Source organism: Hyperolius riggenbachi, chromosome 4 (assembly GCF_040937935.1).
Source record: "Hyperolius riggenbachi isolate aHypRig1 chromosome 4, aHypRig1.pri, whole genome shotgun sequence".
NCBI classification, from domain to species: domain Eukaryota; kingdom Metazoa; phylum Chordata; class Amphibia; order Anura; family Hyperoliidae; genus Hyperolius; species Hyperolius riggenbachi.
The window spans coordinates 118311274-118325975 of NC_090649.1; the positions used below are offsets into that span (position 1 = coordinate 118311274).

The 14702-nt window shown below is 42.3% G+C and overlaps 1 protein-coding gene across 5 annotated transcripts in view; it reads right to left on the reverse strand.

Annotated features, from left to right (window-relative positions):
- LOC137571403 (saxiphilin-like) overlaps positions 1–14702 on the reverse strand; it is a 135579-nt gene that overhangs the window by 105468 nt on the left and 15409 nt on the right. For 3 of the 5 annotated variants that reach the window (XM_068280432.1, XM_068280430.1, XM_068280434.1), the window contains exons 4-6: positions 9258–9473; positions 2805–3023; positions 82–303 (exon numbers count right to left, since the gene is read on the reverse strand). In XM_068280432.1, coding sequence (XP_068136533.1) covers positions 82–303; positions 2805–3023; positions 9258–9473 — 657 coding nt within the window. The remainder of the gene's footprint in view (positions 1–81; positions 304–2804; positions 3024–9257; positions 9474–14702) is intronic. The other 2 variants (XM_068280431.1, XM_068280433.1) reach the window with 2 other exon arrangements.

A 14702-nucleotide genomic window follows, 5' to 3' on the forward strand; every position in this document is an offset into this window, starting at 1 on the left:
TTAGACTTTTTAAAGAGTATTGCTTGTTAATCAAATATTTATTACAGGGATCTCTCAAGAAATGAGAAAATGAAGTCTTACCATGACTTGCACAGTTTGGTTGGGGTTTTCCAGGTGGGGTATCTGTCCCATCAATCTTCTCTCCATCAGCATTCACACACCAGCTGTAGCCGCTGCTTCCACTGCGCTGCATTGGCTTGTAGTTGCCTTTTTCATCACAGTCAGGTATATGACCAATTATTATAGGCTGTTGTACGCGCAGAGCTTCCTGATGCGCCTTCTGGCATTTTGTCAATTCTGTGGCTATACAGGAAGGTACAGTGAATACACAATGCAGTTTTATAAGTCAGCTGTCTGTCATTATGCATTTAACATCACTTATGTGGGTAGAACCACCATGTTGTACATAAACTTAAAGTGAGATAAAACTCTGATATAACGTTCAATAATAATGTGTTTTCCTACTTTTTATTATCCATATAGTTAACATATTTGCTTTTGTACACAAGTAATATTGTCTCTGCTTATGAAATCACCAAGCTTAAGTTCCCAAAGTACAGTTTATCTGCTCTGAAAGCTGCCATTGCATTTTATTGACCCCAGACAACAATGCACATATGACTATAGTAGGAATTAGATTTTGAGCTCCTCTGAGGGACAGTTAGTGACAAGACTATATATGCTCTGTAAAGCGCTGTAGAAGATGTCAGATATAACTACTAAATAATAATACCGGTAATACAGTGACTGTCTGTACAGCATCCGATGGCTGTGGGCAGCAGTCAGAGGAGGGAGTGCATCTAAAGGTCAAGTACAGGTGACACTAGGGGTTCATAGACTAGGCAAGGGTTAAAACTTCATGAGAGAGGGGGGAAAAACCCACTTTTTACTGTAACACTATTTGTAACTTTTTTTTAAGTTTTTCTTTAATTTTTAATGAATGAGTGCTACTATTTGCTATAACAGCAATTATTTGAGTAAATGCACAAAACCATGGTAATATTGCAGAGCGGATACATCGCTGCCAATATTACCCTTACTTCCACCAGTAAGTACTGCGAGTTACGCAATAAACGCAACCAGTTGTGCTCAAGTAGTGCTACTGTTGCTATGGTAATGCCGGTTACAAACAAGCGTGCACATTAGTAATGCTCGTTACTATAGTAATGGTCAAACTAATAGCGTAACTCTGGTCCACAGGCACATACCAGCCCGCCCCCTCCGATCCTCCAATGACCTGCGCCTAGTCGCACCACGCATATCTCAGTCACATGCACGATTGCAGGACTTCACCAGGGCTGCCCCTACTTTCTGGAACTCGCTCCCACCAGCCATCAGACTCGCCCCCACCTTTAATACCTTCAAACAAGCTCTCAAGACTCACCTCTTCATGCTCGCATACCCCCCTACACCAGCACCATAATATGTTCTGTTAGACACCCTCTCAACAGATGCACCTATTGTCTCCACCCCCACCCTTTAGATTGTAAGCCTCTGGCTGGGCCCTCCTCCCTAGTGTTTCCAGCATGATTATGCAATCTTACAGTCAATCACCCCTCCTGTGGACTAGAACAGTCACTATTTTGACCTATGACACTGTTATGTTATCAAATCATTTGCATGATCTTGTTTTGTTGTGAATTTCCTGTATGTTAACTCTTTTATCTATTGTGCAGCGCTGCATAATATGTTGGCGCTTTATAAATACAATAAATAATAATACTTACTCACGGAAGTAAGAGTAATAATGCTATGCACTGTCTGTGCACGGCAATATTACTACAGTTACATGCATCAAGCCCCTTCAGTCTTAAATGGGTACATCATGCACATGCGTGTGTACATACATGTACACAAGCGTCGGTAACAGGCATGTGCGCATACAGGAGCTCATCTGTGGCTATCATTTCTGGACATTAGATTAACCTCCAGGAGCCTTCCTGAAGTGGCTAAACTTTATTTAGTTTTCTTTTTACACACTGTGCATGTACCATTATGAACAAATGCACAGTGATCAAATAAGTCATTGCTATTTCTGTTAGGGAATAGGGAAATGTGCACAGGTGTGCAGTGTTCCCTATGGAGTTCTTCCACATATGCAGAAAGCTGTGCTAGTCCCTAGTTCTTTGCACTCTATGACATTGATCCTTAGGTGAATAGAGCTAGATCAGTACATATAATCTTCTGGCTTAGTAAAGCACTCCCTCTGCCACCAGCAGCTGTCAGGTTTTTAATGTAAATAATAGAAAGGCTATTATAATCTAGCTGCTTAGTGTGCAGCAATGTAGAATGCAGGAGAAACAGATATTCATTTATGAATATCTCATGGCTAATGGCACTTTTGGCTAGAACACACAACGGATAATAACAGACACAGGATGTAGTAAAATCTTTGTTACTGGGCTTGATACACTAAACCGTGCTAACTCATAGCACGGCCGCACTAGCGTTTTTTGCGTGCGTTTTTGTGTTTTCGCAAATTTTCACACGCAAACGCACATTTTTCTGCAAAAAAGCTAGCGCACCCATGCTATGAGTTAGCATGGTTTAGTGAATCAAGCCCACTGTGGTTATAGCTGGTAAATAATGCATAGACATACACATAATAGACTGTTATTGTTAAATACACATTCCAACAAGTTAACTTTACTTATTGCTTAGTTTTACTAATCTCATGTAAGTATTTTATGGTACTTTACCCCACCCAAGAGGCAGACAAGGGGGTTTGGAACTCACTGAGTATTGAATACTGGCTGCTGGTTATGAATCAGTAGAAGAGGTACCACCATTCAGTAAATGCATACCTGATACTCCACATGATGGAGGTGTTCCTCCACGTGGGACTTTTGTATTTGGAATCTCGTTCCCATCAGAGTTCACACACCAGCAGTAACCGGTGCTGCTATGGCACTGTCGTGACTTGAAGTTGCCCTTTTCATCACACTGATGAATAAAACTTCCTGGTGCAGGATGGCCGTCTCCCAGAGCCTCCTGACGTTGCCTCAAACATTTTGTTATTTCTGCTAAGACAGACACAATGGTACGGAGATTAGAGAATTAAAACAGAACTCCATAATGTTACATTACATAAGAAAAACATTTGTAATTTTTACCTTTTTGGAATTATTTTTAGTTAAAACTGTTTGGCTCCACCATTTGAATGAATCAGATTTCAAGAAGGCAACATTTACCCTCTTGAAACAGAAAAACATCAAAATGAACTTCCGCACACTCATGCAAATCCTCATGCGAATCCATTTACAAAAATTATGTGGCAATCAGTGCTGTCCCTACAGCTAAGTTACAAGCTGGGATCTTTGTTATAAGACTAAAGTCTCTTGCGTAGTCACATTTACCCCGTACAGGTAGCCCAGTGTCGTAACTCTGGCCCTGTAACATGCATAGCGCAAACATGCACGCATTCAGCGCATCAAAACCTATCTAGGGAATAGGAGCACATACAGTGGGTTGCAAAAGTATTCGGCCCCCTTGAAGTTTTCCACATTTTATCATATTACTGCCACAAACATGAATCAATTTTATTGGAATTCCACATGAAAGACCAACACAAAGTGGTGTACACATGAGAAGTGGAACGAAAATCATACATGATTCCTAACATTTTTTACAAATAAATAACTGCAAAGTGGGGTGTGCATAATTATTCGTCCCCCTTTGATCTGAATGCAGTCAGTTGCCTATAGACATTGCCTGATGAGTGCTAATGACTAAATAGAGTGCACCTGTGTGTAATCTAATGTCAGTACAAATACAGCTGCTCTGTGAGGGCCTCAGAGGTTGTCTAAGAGAATATTGGGAACAACAACACTGTGAAGTCCAAAGAACACACAAGACAGGTCAGGGATCAAGTTATTGAGAAATTTAAAGCAGGCTTAGGCTACAAAAAGATTTCCAAAGCATTGAACATCCCACGGAGCACTGTTCAAGCGGTCATTCAGAAATGGAAGGAGTATGGCACAACTGTAAACCTACCAAGACAAGGCTATCCACCTAAACTCACAGGCCGAACAAGGAGAGCGCTGATCAGAAATGCAGTCAAGAGGCCCATGGTGACTCTGGACGAGCTGCAGAGATCTACAGCTCAGGTGGGAGAATCTGTCCATAGGGACAACTATTAGTCATGCACTGTACAAAGTTGGCCTTTATGGAAGAGTGGCAAGAAGAAAGGCATTGTTAACAGAAAGCATAAGAAGTCCCGTTTGCAGTTTGCCACAAGCCATGTGGGGGGGACAGCAACCATGTGGAAGAAGGTGCTCTGGTCAGATGAGACCAAAATGGAACTTTTTGGTCAAAATGCAAAACGCTATGTGTGGCGGAAAACTAACACTGCACATCACTCTGAACACACCATCCCCACTGTCAAATATGGTGGTGGCAGCATCATGCTCGGGGGGTGCATCTCTTAAGCAGGGACTGGGAAGCTGGTCAGAGTTGATGGGAAGATGGATGGAGCCAAATACAGTGCAAACTTGGAAGAAAACCTCTTGGAGACTGCAAAAGACTTGAGACTGGGGCGAAGGTTCACCTTCCAGCAGGACTATGACCGTAAACATAAAGCCAGGGCAACAATGGAATGGGTTAAAACAAAACACATCTATGTGTTAGAATGGCCCAGTCAAAGTCTAGATCTAAATCCAATCGAGAATCTGTGGCAAGATCTGAAAACTGCTGTTCACAAACGCTGTTCATGTAATCTGACTGAGCTGGAGCTGTTTTGCAAAGAAGAATGGGCAAGGATTTCAGTCTCTAGATGTGCAAAGCTGGTAGAGACATACCCTAAAAGACTGGCAGCTGTAATTGCAGCAAAAGGTGGTTCTACAAAGTATTGACTCAGGGGGCCGAATAATTACGCACACCCCACTTTGCAGTTATTTATTTGTAAAAAATGTTTGGAATCATTTTCGATCCACTTCTCACATGTACACCACTTTGTATTGGTCTTTCACGTGGAATTCCAATAAAATTGATGCATGTTTGTGGCAGTAATGTGACAAAATGTGGAAAACTTCAAGGGGGCCGAATACTTTTGCAACCCACTGTATCCTTACCGTCCTCCCTGGGAAAGATAGTGCATCTAACTAATCCTGCATGAGTGTGCGGAAGCTCATTTTAATGTTTTGCTGCTTTGTTTGCCACACCCCTTCCAGCACCTCCCCATTAAATCTACAAGTGTCCTAGCTCAAGGTGAGGAGCCTGGATTTTGTGTTTTTTCTCTTGAAACAGAAGGTACTTGCAGTTTGTACCTCCAAATGGGTGATACCCATGATGCATCACTTCAAGACAGTGATTTGCATATACAACTTGTTCCTTTATAACAATCTAAGCCAGGCATACATTTCAAATTGCCGGTTTACAGTCCACCTATGATATTGCATTTACAGAGCCTTATTATCTTACTTGCAAACAACAGTTTTAGGTTGCTTTGACCTTTATCAGTGCCCTGTTCATTTATAGAAAGGATTTTTTGTGGACCTAGCCTAGGTAACTAGAGAGACAGATTGGTTGTAATACTCAGTGGTGTAGTTAAAGAGACACTGAAGCGAAAAAAATATATGATATAATGAATTAGTTGTGTACTATGAATAATTACTAGAAGATTAGCACCAAAGAAAATATTCTCATATTTTTATTTTCAGGTATATAGTGTTTTTTCTAACATTGCATCATTCTATAATATGTGCAGATTACACAACACTCAGCATTCAAAATGAGTCTTTCAGAGCAGTCTGTGAAGTAATGAACTCTCCTCTAGCAGAGGAAAAGTAAACAGTTCAATTACAGTTGAGATAATAAAAGTCAGATAACAGCCCTCTCCACGACTAAGTTAGTCGGAGAGCTTAAAGCGGATCCGAGATGAAAAACTAAATATAACAAGTGACTTGTCTATATATCTTATCCAAAGTTTAGATAGTTTACACAGCAAATCTATCTTTAAACAGCTTCAACAGTATATTAATATTTTTTCCTGTGATACAATGGGAGCAGACATGTTTTCTGCTTGTCACTATTACACAATTACACACACAGGCAAGCTTATCTGTATCTAGGCATGCTAATCTGCATATCCTGTGAAAACTACACTCTTATCTCCTCCATTACACAGGCAACTGATCTGTATCTGCACTGCAGCTCTCAGATTGTGAAAACTCTGCCTCTGAAATCTATAGCTAGTAACACCTTTTTCACCTGCCCAGACTGAAATCCCACAATCCCTTGCAAGCGCCAAGGCACTCTGGAGAAGCTTTGGGTGTGGCTTGTTTAGTTTATAGGAAATTAGGGTATTAAAACAAAACAAAACAAGTATTTGGCTTGAGGAATGCCCTATAAACTATATGTAAGGAACACAATTATGCAAGGAGTAAAAGTTCATCTCGGATCCACTTTAATAGCTTTTTTGCATAGAGATAACAACTGGAGTTTCTCAACTCTTCCTGTACTGGAAACAATTAGACTGATGTATCTGATCTTAATGTTTTTTTTCTTAGCTGTACTACACATACAAATCATATTATCATCATTTTTTTTTCGCTTCAGTGTCTCTTTAAAGGGAAGGTTCAGGATAGAGTTATTGGGACCCACAGCTTCTTAAAGGGAAGGTTCAGGGAGGGAGACAAAAAAATAAAAATCCATATCCACTTACCTGTGGCTTCCTCCAGCCCGTGGAAGGCAGGAGATGCCCTCGCCACCGCTTCGGAGGCTCCCGGTGGTCTCCAGTGGCTGACCCGACCTGGCCATGCCCGGCTGCCAGGTCAGGCACTCCAATCTGCGCCTCACGGGGGCACGCTGATGTCATCGGACGTCCTCCTGGCTGTACTGCGCAGGCGCAGTAGTTCTGCGCCTGCGCAGTACAGCCCGGAGGACATCCGATGACATCAGCGCGCCCGCGTGGAAAGCAGAAGAGCCCATTGTTGGAGTGCAGAAGAGCCCGACCTGGCAGCCGGTGTGGCCAGGTCGGGTCGGCCACCGGAGACCACCGGGAGCCTGCGGAGCAGCGGCGAGGGCACCTCCTGCCTTCCACGGGCTGGAGGAAGCCCCAGGTAAGTGGATATGGATTTTTATTTTTTTGTCTCCCTCCCTGAACCTTCCCTTTAAGAAGCTGTGGGTCCCAATAACTCTATACATAACAATTGATACGGCGCACCAAAACCTGCCAAAGATAACCGCAGTGTCAGAGGTGCAAGAATGGGATGGGGAACAGTTTGTTAACGATTACAACAAATCAAATCATCTATAGAAGTGATTACTACCAGCACAGGACCAATAAAGAGTTAATACTGTGGTTAAAGGTGAGCACCCCGGGGCCCCTCTGGCCTAAGGGCCCCAGTGCGGTCGCAACCTCTGCACCCTCTATTGGTATGACAGCTCCAAGGAGAATAGTCTTTAAAAACTGTAAAATGGTTTTGTTCCGCCACTTATCTTTGTTAACATTGCAGGAGATATGAAAGAGACCTTTCAAAAGCATTTTAGTTCACTCTATCGGGTTGATTAACAAAACATTTCTCATGAATAATCTCTCATCTGTTTAATTTTTTTTTTTTTTTTTTATGTAAATAAAATATTTAAGCATTCAACAAGCAATTAAAAAACAAAGAATCAAAACAAAACAAGCACCATGTCCAACCTCTCCCTTGGGTGGAAGGTACTCTGGGCCATGAGCTACATGTTGTTTGCAGATGACCATCTGTGTTCTCCAGAGTGCTGTAAATCCTACCTGGAGGCTGAGGCTACGAGTAGGACTATCACAGGAATGAAGAAGCAGTAGAGTGTTGTACCATGATAGCCATCAGTAAAAGCAAGGAGTTTTGAATCAGGATGATACCATTTATTGGCCAACTTAAAAGAACAGGAGAAAGCTTTTGGCTGTGCAGCCTTCGCCAGGATTGAAGTCTGATGAAGGCTGCACAGCCGAAAGCTTACTGTTATTCTTTTAAGTTAGCTAATAAATGGTATCATCCTGATACAAAACTTCTTGGTTTTAGGTATAAAAAAAAGAAAGTTAGAAAATAAAGACAGGTGCTGGAGGATGAACAATGATTTACACCCCAGGGACTTATTTGTGTCATTATTGACATATTTGGCTCATCAGCTACTAGAAATGGAAAAAATATCAGCCAATTTTATTTTGAATTCTATTTTTTGTAAAACAAATTACTAACATTTCATGAAAACTAAGTTATTTTCACAAAACCAAAAGAAACTGGCTAACAAAGGGTACAAAGTTAATCGAAACAGGCCCTTACCACTTCTGGGGCTTAATGAATAGAGTCCTGCACTGCTGCCCCAGTTATCTCCCTGATCTATGCTCTATTCCAAGTCATTCACTTTTAGAGCTAATAAAATAAAAAAAAATAAAAAAATAAACCACATTTTGAATTACTGGAGACACCACAGTGGTGATATGCACAAAAATGTAACATACTGACAGCGCACAATAAAGCAAACATGGAAGTTTACAAAATAGCTATTGTCCTGCTATTGGTGGGGCTATCCTGGGAACCATGATCAGTAAGTCCTTGGAGGTAAAGAATCTAATGCCCACTAGGGATAGTGATCTATTATTCATTGTGGAGTACTCTGGTAATGACTGAGGATTCCTTATTCTCTGTGCCTCAGATTAGCCAATTTATCCACCACTGGCTGCCCCAGATGCTGAACATGGTCAAACATATGGAAATAGTTTACTAGTATTTGAAGGTTATATTCTCCAGTATTATAGTTAAAGCGGATCTGAGATGAAAAACTAACTATAACAAGTAACTTGTCTATATATCTAAAGTTTAGATAGTTTACACAACAAATCTAGCTGCAAACAGCTTTAATAGAATATGATTCTTTCTTCTTGTGATACAAGGACAGCAGCCATGTTGTTTGTAAACATTACACAGAGGCAGGTTTATCTGCATCTTGAGCAACAAAATCCTAATCTCCCCTCCTCCTCCCTTCTCCCCTCTGCCTTTGAAATATCTGGCTAGTAAGACCTCCCCCTCCTCCTGCCCAGACTGAGCTCCCATGAGCCCTTGCTACTGTCTGAACGTGCCTTGGCTCTCTGAAAACCTGTGGGCGTGGCTTGTTTAGTTTATAGTGAATTACAATAGTAAAACAAAAACAAAAAAGTATTTGGCTTGAGGAATGTCCTATAAACAATAGGAAAGGAACCCAGTTATGCAATGTGTAAAAGTTCATCTTGGATCCACTTTAAACTCAATCCAGTAGCCAATACTGCAGATGTGGGTTACCTGATGCTTCACATGTTGGGGGTGTTTGCCCAGGTTGGGTCCGTGTTCCTTTAATTTCTCCACCAATAGCATCAACACACATGCAGATACCGGTGCTGGGGTGGCATTGCTTTGGCTTGTAGAAGCCCTTGTCATCACAGTCAGGTACATATGCTCCTTTTATGGGTTTTGTGTCTTCAAGCAAGCGCTGGCGCGCCCTCCGACAGGGGGGAGTATCTGTAATAATAGTTTAACAATTTATATGACAGATAATGAATGCAGTAGGACTGCGCTAGAAGCTGTTTTGTCTAGGTAGCTCACCGTTCAGTAGGCACACTACAAAGCATAGAATTTAGCCAAAAAGCGCTCCTTCCATACCAAACAAAATAAATGTTTTTGTAATAACGTTACCTGTAAATGGCTAGTAGGGATTGTCAGTGAGATGCAAATAATTTTGAGTTGATGTAGGATTATGTAATATTGCATGCAAATACATTATAATAAACTTGAAAATTAAGTTTGATTCAATTGGTTTATTTTCAAGATACATAAATTATCATAATTCAGCAATGATTTAGAATTATTTGCATCACATTGACGATCCCAGTTGCCTGCATGTCTGTACCCCTCCCATCCCAAAATGGCCAGAACAACTCCCACCCCCTTCACTAAAGATACGTACAGACGTACCATCGGGCTCAACTATTTCCGCCTGAGCCTGATCAGAAAGCTGCTACTGCGCCTGGATCACGGTAGATAAATGATTACCCCGGGGGCTGCCTGTAACGATCGGTGTCAGCACGCAGAGAGAATCTGATTATTGGTGATCTGCAGTATCACCAAGAATACAGATATATACCTGATTATTGATGATCTGCAGAATCACCGATAATACAAATATATTGCTAACCTCTGGACACCTGAAGCATTTGGTGTAACAGTAGAATTTGGACCACCGGGGTAGCAGGTGGTCCAATGAGTAGAGACAGACTCTACTGCAGTCAAGGACTCCAGGAGAAGGAGACCCTGACTGATATAGCAACAGTGCCCCCTCTGAGGAGCCGGGGCCCCTGCAGGGAGGTTGAGCACCCAAGGGGTGGGTGACAACCAGAGAGGTCGGGCAGGCCGGTTCGGCAACACACTGACAGATAAGGTACAAAGACAGGAAGCTGATTCGGTATCCAAGACAAGCAGGGTAGGCAACGGATATCAGAAGTGCAAGGTACCGAATCAGAGATCAGAGGAGAGGTCAGGAAAGCAATAAGTCATAACAGATATCAAACAATGCCTAGTCTGGGTGTGAGGTCCGTGGTCTCTACACCCAAGAACTAGTCTGAAGTATAACAGAATGATGACACAAGTTCCCTAGTCTGGGTGTGAGGTCCGTGGTCTCTACACCCTGGAACTAGTCTGAAGTATAAAAGAATGATAACACAAGTTCCCTAGTCTGGGTGTGAGGTCCGTGGTCTCTACACCCTGGAACTGGTTTAATGAATAACACAGATGATACACAGTATTCCTAGTCTGGGGTGTGAGGTTCGTGGTCTCTACACCCTGGAACTGGTCTAATGAATGACACAGATGATACACAGTATTCCTAGTCTGGGGTGTGAGGTCCGTGGTCTCTACACCCTGGAACTGGTCTAATGATTAACACAGATAATACACCGTAAACTGGCTAAGTGTGGATTCCCAGGTCCACCTGGTTTTCACCACACTGAAGATCTGACTAGGTCTGAGTGCTAAGACATAGGCATTCGCAACGCCAGACAACCAGCAACTGAACAGCAAGAGATATATATAGTGAAGCGCTCCCCAGCACCGCCCAGCTCCCATCAACCAATCAAGTGCTGAGCTGGGATCAGCTGACCGCCTCGATCAGCTGACCCTTCTCCTATTGGTATAAAAAGCCTGTCTTGCGGCGCACGCACGTAGCTCTCCACCTGTGTGCACTACTGGGTCCAGACAAACTAGACGCATGTTGCTGCGGGGAAACCTCCGCTCTGTGCGCGGATACCGCCGCCTCACTGTCAGACGGCGTGGCGGCTTCTCCGCAATTCGTCACACTGCCATCGCTGGAACGGAGGGAAAGAGGAGGACCGGGAAAGCTCATTAGAATGCATAGGCCTGCCCCTCTTGAAGTAAGTACCACCCCCAGGAGATTTTTTTTACAGATCCTCTTAACTTTATCTCTTCTTATCTGTCTATCTGTCTTTTTTCAATCTCTTTTTAAAGGCTCATACACACGTCCAACTTAATGCACAACCAACCCCACAACATGACCAACCACACAACAAGTTGTTTACCTGACAAGTACGTACACACACGCCAACCAACTAAACAACCAACTCACTTAAATACTCTGCATGCAAGCTAAATGACAAACTTCACAACATTTCCGCATTCAAGAACAATAAAGTTGTTCAAAAGACTTGTACACACATTCCAACCTGCCTGATAGTTGGTCAGATTATTCCAACGGTTGGATCTGAAAAACAACCTGTTATCAGTTGGTCATCTGGTTGTTTGTCAGGTGTACACACACCCAATGTATCTTCCAATAGACAAATTGGACAGATTGTTGGTAGGTGTGAATGAGCCTTGAAGAGACACTGAAGGGAAAAAAAAAATATGATATAATGAATTGGTTGTGTAGTGCTCATAATTACTAGAACATTAGAAGCAAAGAAAATGATTTTACAGAGCAGGCCAGTGAACTATTGAACACTTTCTCTGCAGAGAAAAAGAAAATACAGTGACTGACAGTTGAGATAATAAGCTTCAGAAGACAGAACTCTCTGCCACTTTGAAAGTCGTGGAGCTCAATGGTTCTTTTGCATAGATAACAACTGGAGTTTCTTAACTCTTCCTGTTCTGGAAACAATATTAGACTTACGTCTCTGCTCCTAATGTTTTATTTCTTAGCTGTACTACACATACAAATCATTATATCATCATTTTTTTTTTCGCTTTAGTGTCTCTTTAACCCATGATTTCTCTCTTTGTATCTGTCTTACTCTTTATTTATCTCTTCTGTTCTGTCTCATTTATTGTTTGTCTCTCCTTTTCTGTCTTAACACACAGATTTATCTATCTTTATTTTTCCTATGAATAAACTCTCCTTATTTGTTTATCTCATCTAATTTTTTATCTCATGAATTAGTTCTCCTCATAATTGAAGAAGAAATAAGTAAGGTCAGATAATTCAAGAGAAAAGCTTTGTGAATCGGACACCCTTGCCTGGTGCCATAGCTCAACTCATATGTCCGTGGCTAAATACCATTTGCTGCATATCCAATATTTAATACAGTAGAGTCTCACTTATCCAGCACCAACGGGTATTAGCTGATGCCGGAAAAGTATGCTTTCTGGTTGCTTGAGACTTAGGGCTCGTTTCCACCATAGCGAATCCGCATGCGGCGCCGACATGCGGATTCGCTTGGTACATTGAAGTGGCCGGGGCTATTTCCATATGTGCGGCGTGCGGGAGCGATTTGGCGGCGGGCCAAATCTGCACGACGGGACCCACAGAATTCGCCTGCTTTGGGAATCCATGCGAATCGCCGCTAATGTATTTAATAGGAAAAACGCATGCGTTTTTTACATGCGTTTTTACCCGCGATTCGCGTGCGATTTCGCACCTTTTTCAATGTTATTTTGCCCTGGCAGAGTCATGGTTAATTTCGCATGGCACCCTGCCATGCGAAATCGCACGCGAAATCGCGGGTAAAAACGCATGCGGAAACGCATCCGCATGCGTTTTTACAAGCGTCGGGATGCCGGCGAAATCGCGTCGCAACAGTGGAAACGGGCCCTCAATGTTACAAATAGTGCTTGCTAATACAGTGCTTTACCCAACTCTAAATACATACCATGAACACTATATTAAATCTTAAAATACATTCATTGAAAGTATATTAACCTTAGGAAAGGCATGGAACCCAGTCTTTAAAGTGGTGCTATACTCCCAAAACCAAAATTTTAGTAACTACTTTTAAATACATAAAAGAACACTTGAAAACATTCCCAAGTATTCCCTATGTGTAAAATCATTTATTTTCACTGCAAGAAGTAGTACAGGCTTGTTTATCTCAGGCTAATCGGCAAATGTAATCAATGCTGGCAAGAATCTTTCTGCCTGTGTCTTCATTCAGCCCACTTTTTCTGCTAAAGTGACTTGGCTGTTTCCAGGGCAATGTGTATTCAGCAGAGAGAGGGAACAGAATGAAGACACAGGCAGAGAGTGTCTCCTGGCCTGCAATTATTAGGGCTAGTTCACACTTACGCTTGCCCGCCGCATGCTCCGGTCAAAATCTCACGATTCAGTGAGATTCGCGCTTGTGATTCCTGTTGAATAGAACGAGAATCACAGCGCAATTGCCCCAAAGACGCTACATACATCGCATTTGCAATTGATCGCAATCGTAAATGCTGCAGTGTGAATGTATCCATAGGAATACATTAGTAGCAGCACTTTTCTGATCCCCAGCGATCAGCAAACAAACACAGACAAACACAGAACATTTATATTGCGCTTTTCTCCTGGCGGACTCAAAGCGCCAGAGCTGCAGCCACTAGGATGCGCTCTATAGGCAGTAGCAGTGTTAGGGAGTCTTGCCCAAGGTCTCCGAGTGAATAGGTGCTGGCTTACTGAACAGGCAGAGCCGAGATTCGAACCCAGGTCTCCTGTGTCAGAGGCAGAGCCCTTAACCATTACACTATCCAGCAAAGCGCTGAAAAAGCACCATGTGTGAACCAGCCCTTACATTTGCTGATTAGCAAGCGACAACCAAGCCTGTACTGCTCTCTGCAGTGAAGTAAATGTTTTTAGACACAGGGCAACGCTTTCAAATGTTCTTTTATGCACCTAAAAGTCATTTCTGACATTTTAGTTTTGGGCGTATAATTTTACTGTAAGCACCGCAGAGTCCACAAACAGCCTAAGATGTTGGCCTTCACCACTGGGATCACTGTCTGCAATTTGTGCTGGTTGGTTGAGACTGCTGGTTAGGTGAGTTCCTGATCACCAGGACTCTGCTCTATCGGTATATAACGAAAAGAAAAGGGACTTTTATTGTAAAACGCATATTAAATTGTTCAGTAGTTTTTAGAGCTTTACACTACTAAAATAATTTGCAGATGTCTAACTTTTCCTATAAAGTGATGGCTTTGATTGGAATGTCTCTTGGAACACTGGGGGTTCCCAGAATCAGAAATGTGAGCTTCTATTTCAGTGACCCACTTTCTGCATGTTCTCAGTTCCTGGTCACATGTCCTATTTCCCCTCTAGCATTCCTGTGAGAGAAGTTACAGGAGTCTGTGGCTGCCATGAGTGGTACTTATGTGAGGGAGAGGCCTGATACTTGTGATGCAGAGATGATGCAAATGTTACTAAAGAGAGTTCAGTTACAATTCCACAGATATTTGCTATGGGTTACACACCTTATCCAAAGCAGTCACAGATCT